General features: G+C 40.7%; 2 protein-coding genes across 2 annotated transcripts; both read right to left on the bottom strand.

Annotated features, from left to right (window-relative positions):
• Positions 1-943: 943 nt before the first annotated feature.
• On the bottom strand, positions 944-4,631 carry LOC114461638 (zinc finger protein Dzip1-like). The gene is made up of 3 exons (XM_028443875.1): positions 4,588-4,631; positions 1,180-3,029; positions 944-1,002 (listed from the first exon to the last, which is right to left on the bottom strand). Exons 2-3 carry the CDS (start codon positions 3,008-3,010, stop codon positions 944-946), a joined length of 1,890 nt encoding a protein of 629 aa, XP_028299676.1. The 5' UTR covers positions 3,011-3,029; positions 4,588-4,631.
• A 2,457-nt stretch (positions 4,632-7,088) lies between these two features.
• On the bottom strand, positions 7,089-8,765 carry LOC114461639 (zinc finger protein Dzip1-like). The gene is made up of 2 exons (XM_028443876.1): positions 7,307-8,765; positions 7,089-7,147 (listed from the first exon to the last, which is right to left on the bottom strand). Exons 1-2 carry the CDS (start codon positions 8,763-8,765, stop codon positions 7,089-7,091), a joined length of 1,518 nt encoding a protein of 505 aa, XP_028299677.1.
• Positions 8,766-15,220: the final 6,455 nt, after the last annotated feature.

Consider the following 15,220-nt stretch of genomic DNA (forward strand, 5'->3'; position numbering starts at 1 on the left):
TAAGGTGAGAAGCTCAGTCATTCGGGAGGGGCTCAAAGTAGAATCGCTGCTCCACCGCATCGAGAAGAGCCAGATGAGGTGGCTAGGGCACCTAATTAGGATGCCCCCTGAACGCCTCCCTAGTGAGGCGTTCAGGGCACGTCCCTCCGGAAGGAGGCCCCGGGGAAGACCCAGGACACGCTGGAGAGACAATGTCTCTCGGATGGCCTGGGAACGTCTCGGGGTCCCCCCGGAAGAGCTGGAGGATGTGGCTTGGGAGAGGGAAGTCTGGGCATCCCTACTGAGGATGCTACCCCGCGACCCGGAAACGGCTAAGCAGGAGAAGATTGATGGATGGATGGATATATATATATATATATGGTTAGGTGTAGAAAGGTAACCTGAACCTAAAATTACTGATTTAGAAAAATACTCAAAAGTACCCATGAAAGCAACTCAATTACAGTAACGCACTGGGGATGGGTGACCTTTTCTCACATTGTTAATATGTTGAAATGTTCACAAGGCAAACAAGTTTCCTTTAACTCTCCTATTATCCTTGGGGTCAATTTGACCCCATTTAAAGTTGTATTCCACAAATAAACAAAGTTCCTGAACCAAAAGTTGGTCAAGTCTTTAATATATATATATATATATATATATATATATATATATATATATATATATATATATATATAAATAAAAAAAAACATGTGCAATGTTATTTTTTATTCTTATTTTTATTTTTGTTGTACAGTGTTATACAACCAGTACCAAACACAGCAGGTGATTCACAAGTGTACATTCGTGTTGTCGAAAAACACAATACTGCATAAAGTATTGATACCAAAAGGTGAGTATCGGATACTGACAGCACCGTGTTCATCTCTTAATATATATGGTTCATCCCGAGCCAAAACGAGTGATTGAGTGTGTGCGCGCTGTGGAGATCTGGAGATGGACTCTATGAGTCACTGATGTCGCTGAGGGAACCCAGGCTGCTGTTCAGAGTGCTTCCTGTCCCTGCATCGGAAAGACTTGCTGGTGCTGGTTCAGGCTCTTCCACAGTGCTTCTCCTCCGACGACTCCAAAACTGTTTCCATTTTTGTGCCAGTTTCTGCATTTTTCTGACCACTTTGTTGGTTTTCTTTTTTTGCTTTTGGTCTCTATTCTCTGTGTTGCTATTCTGGTCTCCGAGACTCTGCAGCTGTTGGGGGTCAATCTCCAAATCTTCATGGCTTTTTGTTTTTGTAGAGATGTCCACCTGGCTCCGACTGGGCTGTGGGGATTGACTCCGCAGGTGTTCTATATGCTCCTCCTTTTCCAGCTCAGAGCACGGTTTCTCAATGGAACTCAACGGAGGTGTCTTCGGAGGTGTCTTGTCTGTAAGCCTGCTGGAAGCTTTCTTTCTCTGACTCTCCAGCTGCCCGACTACCATCTGTTCCAGCTTCTTCCTGACCTGAGGCTCAGGCAGTCTCCCCGCTGGCCTCTTTTCAGACATGCTGCGTGAGTCTTCCTCCTCTGACAACTTGTCTGGTGCGGGTGAACTGACAATGACTGGTTCTTTTTGAGCACAGATGACTTCCTCCTCCTCTGACAACACCTCTGGTGCGGATGAACTGACAATGACTGGTTCTCTTTGAGCACAGATGACTTCCTCCTCCTCTGACAACTCCTCTGGTGCGGGTGAACTGACAATGACTGGTTCTCTTTGAGCACAGATGACTTCCTCCTCCTCTGACAACTCCTCTAGTGCAGGTGAACTGATGAGTGAGTTTGATTTTATGTTCTTTATCTTTTTCCTCTGAGCTCGGATGACTTTTGTCTTCTCCTGCAGCTTCTGGCGTATCTCCTGATTCTCCGACTCGTATATCTGCATTTCGCTCAGCAAGTTTAGTAGCTTGTTCTTCTCAGAGTCGTGCCGGACTTTCATTTCCTCCAATCTGGATTTACATGTTTTTTCTTGTTTCTTCATTTTTTGCACCAACATCTGGTCAGTCTTGATCTCCCTGTTGCTGTCCACGTTGCTCTCCGACTCCAAGTGCACAGGGCTGACGCGTTTCTCGTGTCTGACATGTTGATTCTGATTGACTACGCTCAGATCCTGGGTGTTTTGATTGTCAAAGAACTCCATCTTCCTGAGCATGCCGTCCCTGTTGTCCTCGGTCTTTTTTTCCATCTGGGCCATCATCTCGGCCTTAACGCAACGCTTTGTCAGCAGATCTTTCTGCGACTGATGCTCCATTTTCTGATTTTCTATTTTGGCTTCAAAGTCCTGACGCTGCTGATCAATCTGCTCTTTCAGTCTGCTGACCTCTGATTTGAGGCAGTCGTTTTCTAATTTGAGGCTGTCGTTCTCTGATTTCAGGTCAATGGCAACAGATTTATTCTTCGTGTCAGACACCCACTGGATGTCATACTGCTTTGGATGCCGACGCTTCATGTGGTTTTGGAGAAGGGAGGAGCTGAGGAAGAACTTCTCACAATGTTGGCACTTCTCACTGCTGATGATCTCTGAGGCGAACTGGGACTGCTGGGAGCGGATGATCTTTTTACAATGCTTCAGCTCGAGGACCAATGCCTTCTCCTTCTTCTCCTTCTTATTCAGCTGCCCAAGCATCTTCTGGTGCTCCGTGCTGGCCACCGCCAGCCACCATTTGGAGGCGTGCAGTTGTTCTGTGAGGACCTTCTGGGAGTGTAAGAGCCACTCCAGGGAGAGCTGAGCCAGCTTCAGCAGTTTCATTAAGGCGGGATCCACGGGGTATCTGCATCGAAGGCAACACTCGCCCTCCAGGCTGCAAAAGGTCACCATGTTGATGTGCTCCCGGAGCAGGTTCACGTCTTCCTGGCTCACCATCAGATCTATGTCGAAAGCGTTGATCTGCCTCCAGTCCATCCTCTCCCGGCGCTGGCAGAATTTGAACGGGTGGACCAACGGTATATTACCGGATGCAGTCATAGCTGGTGCAGGGCTCTGTGGATAGATGAGGTGGAAGGATGAGGGGTTCCCCTGGGTATATCTGCTGGCCATTGCTATGGAAACGGCGTCCCTGTGGAAGAGATGAAAGAAAACACGAAACAGTTATTGGTTAGTCAGGGGCAACTTTTTATTTATTGTTTTATTTCATATTTTGTCATTTCATGTTTAAATAGTTTATAATTTTAACTTCCACTCTGATGTAAGAGTTTTGTTTTGTTTTCCGTTACTTTATACAATTTTTCAGTCCGATTTTATTTAAATTTTTCAATTGACTAAATTTGCACTCGTTAACTAACTCTGGAGTTTTGTTTGTATCCCACCTGCATGTTAACTTAAAGTTCATCTTTGTGTGTATACGTTAAATCAGAGGCTGAACGAGTTGAAAAAGGCACACGTTCAAGTTTAGTTCTATTTGTTATTTTACAATATTTACACTATTACAAAGAACTCACCTTGGTCCCAAACGTTGCTCACTGAGGACACCTGCTGGTCAATATTAGACCCACTTTAGTTGTTTTTAAAAGCCCTTTGTGCAGTCACTCTTGTTGATTCTAAGCAGCTTTTAACTTATCCTGAGTTACGTGACTACCTGTCAACAATGAGCTGTTCTGCAATGCTGCATTTAATGACTAAATGTGTATCATAGCACATTTAAGCAGATTAATTATTATTAATGTGTATGATACCAGTCTAAAAAATATTCCATCTGTGGAAGTCATTGAGTAGTGTTGCTAAAGATAAATAAAGTTGTATTTGTACTTGTATTAGCATATATACAGTACATAGATTTATGTATCACGTGGGGCGGCACAATTATTTTGGGGTGGGCCAGGTTACCTTAGGCCCGCCCATAGCATTGGGTGTGGCTTTACAGATTAACTTTATGTTTTGATGGAGGTCGTATTTGACAGTAAGGAATTTTATCTTCCTGGTCCTGTACAATGTGTATAATCTAGTTTGATTTTAATTGTGTGCAATTAATTTCTGCACATGCTGTTGAAGGTCAACACTACATGATGAAAATCATTTTCTGGAGGCAAAGTTCCTCATCGATCATATTTTCCGTGTATAGATTTGAGATTTATATAATTATATATTTCCTTGCTTTTGGTCACAATTTGTTGAAACGGTGGTTGGTTGGTCCTGAACCTCTAATTTAATGTCAATATGAAATTGAGTTCATTTAATAATTTAATAATGTTGTCATTTAGTGTTTGAATAGCTCATCATTTTAACTTCTATTCTAATGTAAGAGTTTTGTTTTTGGTTTCCGTCTTATTTTATATAATTTTACAGCCCTTTTTCAATTTTTATTATTTAATTGTTTGCCTAGTTTGAGGGTGTTTACTAAAATTGCACAAGTTAACTAGTAAATAAAACATGACAACTAATGAAAACTCAGGATTTTTTTTGTATCCCACCTGCATGTTAAGTTAAATTGCATTTTGGTGTGTACACGTTAGCAAGTAACAAGAACAGTCCTTACTAGTTAGTGAGTTAGGGTCTATTGTGAATTTACATGTCAACTGGTGATGCATTAACATTGTATCAGATGCTGAACGAGATGAAAAAGGCACACGTTCATGTTTAGTTCTGTTTGTTATTTTACAATATTACGAGAAACTCACCTTAGTTACAAACGTTGCTCACTGAGGACACCTGCTGGTCAATAATTGCGTGTTGTTGTTTTAAAAGGATATTAGACCCACTTTAGTTGCTTCTAAAAAGCCCTTTGTGCAGTCACTCTTGTTGATTCTAAGCTGCTTTGAACTTATTCTTGTGTTACCATGACTACCTGTCAACATTGATTTGTTCTAAATTATCCTGCCGTTACCATGACTACCTGTCAACTTTCTGCTGTTGTAACTTATCCTTGAGTTACCATGATGACCTGTCAACATTGATTTGTTCTAAATTATCCTGCCGTTACCATGACTACCTGTCAACTTTCTGCTGTTCTAACTTATCCTTGAGTTACCATGATGACCTGTCAACATTGAGCTGTTCTGCAAAGCTGCATTTAATGATTAAATTTGTATCATGGCACACTTAAGCAGATTATTATTAGACATACAGCCTGTATGTCTAATAATAATGGGTATAATACAGGTCTAAAAAATATAACATCTGTGAAATTAATGAGGCAGTGTTGCTAAAGATGAATAAATGAAAAGAGACACATCATGCTTTTAAATCCTTCCTTTTTACATAGAAATCATACAGTTGTGGTCTATATAAAGTGGAACTGCAATGGTTGGGTCTGAATTCCTCATTAATATGGCTCCACCCCTTTTCTACCCCTTTACTGTAGAGGAGAGTCCGCCGGATAGTTGAACCTCGGATTCAGGAGGAGCAATGTGGTTTTCGTCCTGGCCGTGGAACTGTGGACCAGCTCTACACCCGCAGCAGGGTCCTTGAGGGGTCATGGGAATTTGCCCAACTAGTCCACATGGGTTTTGTGGACCTGGAAAAGGCATTTGACCGTGTCCCTCGGGGAATCCTGTGGGGGGTCCTCCGGGAGTATGGGGTATCGAACCTCCTGATAGGAGCTGTTTGTTCCCTGTATGACCAGAGTCAGAGTCTGGTCCGCATTGATGGCAGTAAGTCGAAATCGTTTCCGGTGAGAGTTGGACTCCGCCAGGGCTGCCTTTTGTCACCGATTCTGTTCATAACTTTTATGGACAGAATTTCTAGGCGCAGTCAGGGCGTTGAGGGGGTCCGGTTCTGGGGACTCAGTATTGCATCACTACTTTTTGCAGATGATGTGGTCCTGTTGGCTCCAACATACCGTGACCTTCAACTCTCACTGGATCGCTTCGCAGCCGAGTGTGAAGCGGCCGGAATGAGAATCAGCACCTCCAAATCCGAGTCCATGGTTCTCGACCGGAAAAAAGTGGAGTGCCTTCTCCGGGTTGGAGATGAGGTTCTGCCCCAGGTGGAAAAGTTCAAGTACCTCGGGGTCTTGCTCACGAGTGAGGGAAGGATGGAGCGAGAGATCGACAGGCGGATTGGTGCGGCGTCTGCAGTGATGCGGAGTCTGCACCAGTCCGTCATTGTAAAAAGGGAGCTGAGCCAAAAAGCGAAGCTCTCGATTTACAGGTCGGTCTACGTTCCAACCCTCACTTATGGTCATGAAGTTTGGGTCATGACCGAAAGAACAAGATCACGGGTACAAGCGGCCGAAATGAGTTTCCGCCGTATGGTGGCTGGGCTCTCCCTTAGAGATAGGGTGAGAAGCTCAGTCATTCGGGAGGGGCTCAAAGTAGAGTCGCTGCTCCTCCGCATCGAGAAGAGCCAGATGAGGTGGCTCGGGCACCTAATTAGGATGCCCCCTGAACGCCTCCCTAGTGAGGCCTCCCTAGTGAGGCGTTCAGGGCAAGTCCCTCCGGAAGGAGGCCCTGGGAAAGACCCAGAACACGCTGGAGAGACTATGTCTCTCGGCTGTCCTGGGAACGTCTTGGGGTCCCCCCGGAAGAGCTGGAGGAAGTGGCCGGGGAGAGGGAAGTCTGGGCCTCCCTACTGAAGATGCTGCCCCCGCGACCTGGAAACGGCTAAGCGGGAGAAGATGGATGGATATATATATATGGTTAGGTGTAGAAAGGTAACCTGAACCTAAAATTACTGATTTAGAAATATACTCAAAAGTACCCATGAAAGCCACTCAATTACAGTAACGCACTGGGGATGGGTGACCTTTTCTCACATTGTTAATATGTTGAAATGTTCACAAGGTAAACAAGTTTCCTTTAACTCTCCTATTATCCTTGGGGTCAATTTGACCCCATTTAACGTTGTATTCCACAGATAAACAAAGTTCCTGAACCAAAAGTTGGTCAAGTCTTTAATATATATATACATATAAAAAAAAAAAAAAACATGTGCAATGTTATTTTTTATTCTTATTTTTATTTTTGTTGTACAGTGTTATACAACCAGTACCAAACACAGCAGGTGATACACAAGTGTACATTCGTGTTGTCGAAAAACGCAATACTGCATAAAGTATTGATACCAAAAGGTGAGTATCGGATACTGACAGCACCGTGTTCATCTCTTAATATATATGGTTCATCCCCAGCCAAAACGAGTGATTGAGTGTGTGCGCGCTGTAGAGATCTGGAGATGGACTCTATGAGTCACTGATGTCGCTGAGGGAATCCAGGCTGCTGTTCAGAGTGCTTCCTGTCCCTGCATCGGAAAGACTTGCTGGTGCTGGTTCAGGCTCTTCCACAGTGCTTCTCCTCCGACGACTCCAAAACTGTTTCCATTTTTGTGCCATTTTCTGCATTTTTCTGACCACTTTGTTGGTTTTCTTTTTTTGCTTTTGGTTTCTATTCTCCGTGTTGCTGTTCTGGTCTCCGAGACTCTGCAGCTGTTGGGGGTCAATCTCCAAATCTTCATGGCTCTTTGTTTTTGTAGAGATGTCCACCTGGCTCCGACTGGGCTGTGGGGATTGACTCCGCAGGTGTTCTATAGGCTCCTCCTTTTCCAGCTCAGAGCACGGTTTCTCAATGGAACTCAATGGAGGTGTCTTCGGAGGTGTCTTGTCTGTAAGACTCCTGGAAGCTTTCTTTCTCTGACTCTCCAGCTGCCCGACTACCATCTGTTCCAGCTTCTTCCTGACCTCAGGCTCAGGCAATCTCCCAGCTGGCCTCTTTTCAGACATGCTACGTGAGTCTTCCTCCTCTGACAGCTTGTCTGGTGCGGGTGAACTGACAATGACTGGTTCTTTTTGAGCACAGATGACTTCCTCCTCCTCTGACAACTCCTCTGGTATGGGTGAACTGACAGTGACTGGTTTTCTTTGAGCACAGATGACTTCCTCCTCCTCTATCAACTCCTCTGGTGCGGGTGAACTGATGAGTGAGTTTGATTTTATGCTCTTTATCTTTTTCCTCTGAGCTCGGTTGATTTTTGTCTTCTCCTGCAGCTTCTGGCGTATCTCCTGATTCTCCGACTCGTATATCTGCATTACGCTCAGCACGTCCAGTAGCTTGTTCTTCTCAGAGTCGTGCTCCATTTTCTGATTTTCTATTTTGGCTTCAAAGTCCTGACGCTGCTGATCAATCATCTCTTTCAGTCTGCCGACCTCTGATTTGAGGCTGTCGTTTTCTAATTTGAGGCTGTCGTTCTCTGATTTCAGGTCAATGGCAACAGATTTATTCTTCGTGTCGGACACCCACTGGATGTCATACTGCTTTAGATGCCGACGCTTCATGTGATTTTGGAGAAGGGAGGAGCTGAGGAAGAACTTCTCACAATGTTGGCACTTCTCACTGCTGATGATCTCTGAGGCGAACTGGGACTGCTGGGAGCGGATGATCTTCTTACGATGCTTCAGCTCGAGGACCAATGCCTTCTCCTTCTTCTCCTTCTTATTCAGTTGCCCAAGCATCTTCTGGTGCTCCGTGCTGGCCACCGCCAGCCACTCCTTGGAGGCGTGCAGTTGTTCTGTGAGGACCTTCTGGGAGTGTAAGAGCCACTCCAGGGAGAGCTGAGCCAGCTTCAGCAGTTTCATTAAGGCGGGATCCACGGGATATCTGCATCGAAGGCAACACTCGCCCTCCAGGCTGCCAAAGGTCACCATGTTGATGTGCTCCCGGAGCAGGTTCACGTCTTCCTGGCTCACCATCAGATCTATGTCGAAAGCGTTGATCTGCCTCCAGTCCATGCTCTCCTGGCGCTGGCAGAATTTGAACGGGTGGACCAACGGTATATTACTGGATGCAGTCATAGCTGGTGCAGGGCTCTGTGGATAGATGAGGTGGAAGGATGAGGGATTCCCCTGGGTATATCTGCTGGCCATTGCTATGGAAACGGCGTCCCTGTGGAAGAGATGAAAGAAAATGAAACAGTTATTGGTTACTCAGGGGCAACTTTTTATTTGTTGTTTTATTTCATATTTTGTCACTTCATGTTTAAATAGTTTATAATTTTAACTTCCACTCTGATGTAAGAGTTTTGTTTTGTTTTCCGTTACTTTATATAGTTTTTCAGTCCGATTTTATTTAAGTTTTTCAATTGACTAAATTTGCACTCGTTAACTAACTCTGGAGTTTTGTTTGTATCCCACCTGCATGTTAACTTAAAGTTCATCTTTGTGTGTATACGTTAAATCAGAGGCTGAACGAGTTGAAAAAGGCACACGTTCAAGTTTAGTTCTATTTGTTATTTTACAATATTTACACTATTACAAGGAACTCACCTTGGTCCCAAATGTTGCTCACTGAGGACACCTGCTGGTCAATATTAGACCCACTGTAGTTGTTTTTAAAAGCCCTTTGTGCAGTCACTCTTGTTGATTCTAAGCAGCTTTTAACTTATCCTGAGTTACGTGACTACCTGTCAACAATGAGCTGTTCTGCAATGCTGCATTTAATGACTAAATGTGTATCATAGCACATTTAAGCATATTAATTATTATTAATGTGTATGATACTGGTCTAAAAAATATTCCATTTGTGGAAGTCATTGAGTAGTGTTGCTAAAGATAAATAAAGTTGCACAATTACATTTTGCAAACGTGGGTGCTTTGTTACACTCAGCTAAATGAACTTGTATTAACATATATACAGTACATAGATTTATGTATCACGTGGGGCGGCACAATTATTTTGGGGTTGGCCAGTTTACCTTAGGCCCGCCCATAGCATTGGGTGTGGCTTTACAGATTAACTTTATGTTTTGATGGAGGTGGTATTTGACAGTAAGGAATTTTATCTTCCTGGTCCTGTACAATGTGTATAATCTAATTTGATTTTAATTGTGTGCAATTAATTTCTGCACATGCTGTTGAAGGTCAACACTACATGATGAAAATCATTTTCTGGAGGCAAAGTTCCTCATCGATCATATTTTCCGTGTATAGATTTGAGATTTATATAATTATATTTTCCTTGCTTTTGGTCACAATTTGTTGAAACGGTGGTTGGTTGGTCCTGAACCTCTAATTTAATGTCAATATGAAATTGAGTTCATTTAATAATTTAATAATGTTGTCATTTAGTGTTTGAATAGCTCATCATTTTAACTTCTATCCTAATGTAAGAGTTTTGTTTATGGTTTCCGTTTTATTTTATATAATTTTACAGCCCTTTTTCAATTTTTATTATTTAATTGTTTGCCTAGTTTGAGGGTGTTTACTAAAATTGCACAAGTTAACTAGTAAATAAAACATGACAACTAATGAAAACTCAGGATTTTTTTCGTATCCCACCTGCATGTTAAGTTAAATTGAATTTTGGTGTGTACACGTTAGCAAGTAACAAGAACAGTCCTTACTAGTTAGTGAGTTAGGGTCTATTGTGAATTTACATGTCAACTGGTGATGCATTAACATTGTATCAGATGCTGAACGAGATGAAAAAGGCACACGTTCATGTTTAGTTCTTTTTGTTATTTTACAATATTACGAGAAACTCACCTTAGTTACAAACGTTGCTCACTGAGGACACCTGCTGGTCAATATTTGCGTGTTGTTGTTTTAAAAGGATATTAGACCCACTTTAGTTGCTTCTAAAAAGCCCTTTGTGCAGTCACTCTTGTTGATTCTAAGCTGCTTTGAACTTATTCTTGCGTTACCATGACTAACTGGCAACATTGAGTTGTTCTAAATTATCCTGCCGTTACCATGACTACCTGTCAACTTCTGCTGTTCTAACTTATCTTTGAGTTACCATGATGACCTGTCAACATTGAGCTGTTCTGCAAAGCTGCATTTAATGATTAAATTTGTATCATGGCACACTTAAGCAGATTATTATTAGACATACAGCCTGTATGTCTAATAATAATGGCTATAATACAGGTCTAAAAAATATAACATCTGTGAAATTAATGATGCAGTGTTGCTAAAGATAAATAAATTAAGACTTGCAATAAAAAAAAAAAAAAAAAAAAAAATATGTGTTTACACTGGGCTAAAAAGCGGTGCTTGTATTTGCATATTTATACATATATATATATATATATATATATATATATATATCACAAGTGGGGTGGCACAATCCTTTTTGGGGCAGACCAGGCCCCCTAAGGCCCGCCCATAGCAATGGGTGTGGCTTTACCCTTCAATAATAAAACTACATTAAAAAAATAGAATACTGGTACATGGAAACAAGTTAAATCTGTTGCCTTTGAACACCTGGAGAATTTAAAACAAGAACAAAAAGTACAAATGTTCAATAAAACCCAGAGCAGCTTTGATTTCAACATTTTCAAAAACTTGTAGAAAACCTGTACATGGAAATACATTAAACCTGTTAACCTTTATGAACACCAGGAGATTTTAGCACTCATTATAGATAGAAATGTGTAAATAAAAATGTTAAATAAATAAATAAATGCAAACTCTCAATTAAACCGGGAGCAACTTTGAGTTTAACATTGTGAAAAACTTGAAAAATTTCTAACTATAAAATGAAGACATCTTCGAAGGTCTGACCCTAAGTAGTTTTTTCTGTTTTTTGTACTTTACTTGAGTACAATAACACAGTATTTGTACTTCATTACTTGTCACCTCTTCTTTTGATGGCGCTTGTATTTGACTGTAAGTAATGTTGTAGTTGTGGTCCTGTATGATGTGTATAATCTACTTTTACTATGATATCATTTTAATTGTTGTCTACAACTAATTGCTCTCGTTTTTTTTTTTTTTTTGGTTGTTTCACTCCAATTTCTTTATTTTTTCCCTACTTTGTCTGCACATGCTATCGAACGTCAACACTACATGTTGAAAATCCTTTTCTGGGGGAAAATATCCCTGGGGTCAGATTGACCCCAAGGTTAAAATGTGTCAGTAATATTTGAGGATCATAGGAGAGTGAAACGTAAAGAGAAGTTTCAACAGCACGCCCCTCATACGTACAGGTGTATGGTCTGTGTTTGTGAGTTGTTGGTCTTTTATTACTTTTTTCCTTCCTTTATTTCCCTTGTACAATGAATGTACTGGTAATGGGAAACCATTGTGTTTGGTAACTCTTGCAATGATTTATAGAAAAAATATTGAGGAAAGCCATTTCCAACATCCTTTCTTACGGCTTACTGAGTTAAATGCTTAGTGATTGATGCTAATGCTGATGTGCTCGCTGCACATCCAGTCGACCAATCTGAATTGCAGATGATGTCCGAGCGCAAATTTGATGAATTTACCTGTTGCTTAATTACGCACACCTGGCCTAATCCTAACTTAATTGACAGCTAACTTCTCCCTGTGAAAAAATGAGAAAAAATCTAATTTAAATGATTGTAGAGCTAAAAACTAATGCCTATTTATTAAACTTCAATAAAATACAAATGATTCTGACCCTAATATATGATTTCTCATAAGTATAAAGCTAATTTGACATTTTTGTGAATTTTTATTCCTTTGAACGCACCTAAAGTTTTATTCTAAACCTAAAATCTATAGCCACAGCTCATTTCTGATCTTGCTAAATGTATTCTAACCTAAACTAAAGCTCATTGTACATGTGGGTGATGGTCCGTGATTGTGAGACTCCCCTGTACCCCAAAAGTAACCCAAAAAGAGGTCGGGACAGGACGTTGGAAGTAAAGAATACGAGACAAAATATAAAACAAAAAACAATGGAAGCTAAAGCAAAGAAAGGAAGAAATTTAGTTAAAGAAAAGAAAGGATTTGTAAGCAAAAAGAGGATAGATAAGGAAGGAATTTTGGAAAGGAAAAAGGAAGAAGACACAAAGTGGAAAAAGAAAGAAGGGGAGGAGTTAAAGTAAAGAAGAACATTAAACGTACACGAAACACAATCAGAGTTTATAAAAGGAGCAACACAAAGTCAAAGCACAGAAGAGGGGAAACATCAGAAGGGAACAGTTGGACATAGAAGGAAGCTGAAGGACACAGTGTGGAGAGATGGCAAAAGGAGCCACACACACACACACACACACACACACACGGTCCTATAGCGCCTGATGAAGGTTAAAAAAGACTGAAACGTTAGCGCAATGTACCTCCAAGCGTTAAAGCTTAATTTTTTGTACCCCCATCACCTTTGGGTGGTGGGACTTTGAATGTGGGGGTTCCGGCCCTGGGCTCTTGATGGACCGTGCACCGCGGGCCTCCACTAACCCTAACCCTTAACCCTAACACCACTCTAAACCTAGAGCCCTATAACTTGTCCTAACCTTAACATACTTACCTGGCCCTAAACCTAAAATCAGTGACCTTACCTAACCATAAATTTCTCACACTTGGCCCTAAACCTAAATTTGATGAACTTACGTGTTGCTTAATTACGCACACCTGGCCTAATCCTAACTTAATTGACAGCTAACTTCTCCCTGTGAAAAAATGAGAAAAAGAAAAAAATATAATTTAAATGATTGTAGAGCTAAAAACTAATGCCTATATATTAAACTTCAATAAAATAAAAATGATTCTGACCCTAAAATATGATTTCTCATAAGTATAAGGCTAATTTGACATTTTTGTGAATTTTTATTCCTTCAAAGTTCTATTTTAAACCTAAAATCTATAGCCACAGCTCATTTCTGATCTTGCTAAATGTATTCTAACCTTAACTAAAGCTCATTGTACATGTGGGTGACGGTCCGTGATTGTGAGACTCCCCTGTACCCCAAAAGTAACCCAAAAAGAGAAGAAATAAGACATGATATGGAAAAAAGGAACAAGCAGCGCTGCTAAAAAGGAGAAAGGGAAAGGCTGGCAGACAATAGCTGACCGTGTGAATGCTTAATATGCAGAATCACATCATATATAATGCTAGCTCAGTGATTCTCGCCTGACATGTGAGAGACCAAAGTTTGTATCTCGGTTAATATACTAAGATTTTTTTAATTTTTTTTTGTGTGTGTGTGAATTTACCCTCTGGGAGATTTAAAAAAAAGTATAAATCTAATAATCAGGGATTTAGAAAAGTGATCAGCTGCTCCTCCTCTTTCCATAACTATAGCAGTTCACTTAATTAATTCTACATGTTTGGGCTATTTATAGCCCATTTTACCAGGTTTTATCCCCTATCCTATTTTTTTTATTATCATTGTGATTCACAATACTACAAAAAATATGTTCACTCTATCTCACAAGTCAAAAGGCTGTTTGCACTGACGTTTTACAGAAATTAAAGATCTGTAAATACACATTTGCCTTCAGCCAACATTAAAATAACACAGCACATGATCTGAAACTGGCAGATTTAAATCAGCCTCTGTGTAAAAACGGTTTCTGACACCCGTGATGATGAGGTGGAAAAAAAGGAGAAGAGAAAACACATTTCTATGAATTCAATCAATCAATCAATCAATCTTTATTTGTATAGCGCCAAATCATAACCAATGGTATCTCAAGACACTTTACAGTAGAGCAGTCTTAAGGACGGACTCTTCATTTTATGGATACACACATATGCATATATACGTGTATACACATACATATGTATCCCACACCCAACATGAATTCATCATGGCGGCAAGGAAAACCTTCTGCTAAGCAGCAGGAACCTTGTGTGGATCCCATTCCTATGATGAACAGCCATCCACGTTATGCTGTGTTGGGTGTGTGCAGAGGAAAGGGTGGAGACAGAGTTGTTGAGACTCTGAATTGTTAAAATATACTTTCATGAGCTTTATTGATATGACTGTGTAGGTGGAAGTTCACGAAATGTTAAGATATTCTACATTCTGATTTTGCAGCAATACAAATCTCTCTCTCTCTCTCTCTCTCTATATATATATATATATATGGATTGGTGTAGAAAGGTAACCTGAACCTAAAATTACTGATTTAGAAATATACTCAAAAGTACCCATGAAAGCAACTCAATTACAGTAACGCACTGGGGATGGGTGACCTTTTCTCACATTGTTAATATGTTGAAATGTTCACAAGGCAAACAAGTTTCCTTTAACTCTCCTATTATCCTTGGGGTCAATTTGACCTCATTTAACGTTGTATTCCACAGATAAACAAAGTTCCTGAACCAAAAGTTGGTCAAGTCTTTAATATATATATATATATAACAAAAAAAAACATGTGCAATGTTATTTTTTATTCTTATTTTTATTTTTGTTGTACAGTGTTATACAACCAGTACCAAACACAGCAGGTAATACACAAGTGTACATTCGTGTTGTCGAAAAACGCAATACTGCATAAAGTATTGATACCAAAAGGTGAGTATCGGATACTGACAGCACCGTGTTCATCTCTTAATATATATGGTTCATCCCCAGCCAAAACGAGTGATTGAGTGTGTGCGCGCTGTAGAGATCTGGAGATGGACT

Source organism: Gouania willdenowi, chromosome 4 (genome assembly GCF_900634775.1).
Source record: "Gouania willdenowi chromosome 4, fGouWil2.1, whole genome shotgun sequence".
Classification (NCBI taxonomy): Eukaryota; Metazoa; Chordata; class Actinopteri; order Blenniiformes; family Gobiesocidae; genus Gouania; species Gouania willdenowi.

Excerpts from the sequence above, each read along its gene's own strand:
- LOC114461638 (XM_028443875.1), bottom strand. The coding sequence starts at position 3,010 with ATGGCCAGCAGATATACCCAGGGGAACCCCTCATCCTTCCACCTCATC. Across the intron at positions 1,003-1,179 it reads TGACCCCCAACAGCTGCAGA|GGACAGGAAGCACTCTGAAC; the intron begins GTCTCGGAGACC and ends TTTCCGATGCAG.
- LOC114461639 (XM_028443876.1), bottom strand. The coding sequence starts at position 8,765 with ATGGCCAGCAGATATACCCAGGGGAATCCCTCATCCTTCCACCTCATC. Across the intron at positions 7,148-7,306 it reads GAGTCTCGGAGACCAGAACA|GGACAGGAAGCACTCTGAAC; the intron begins GCAACACGGAGA and ends TTTCCGATGCAG.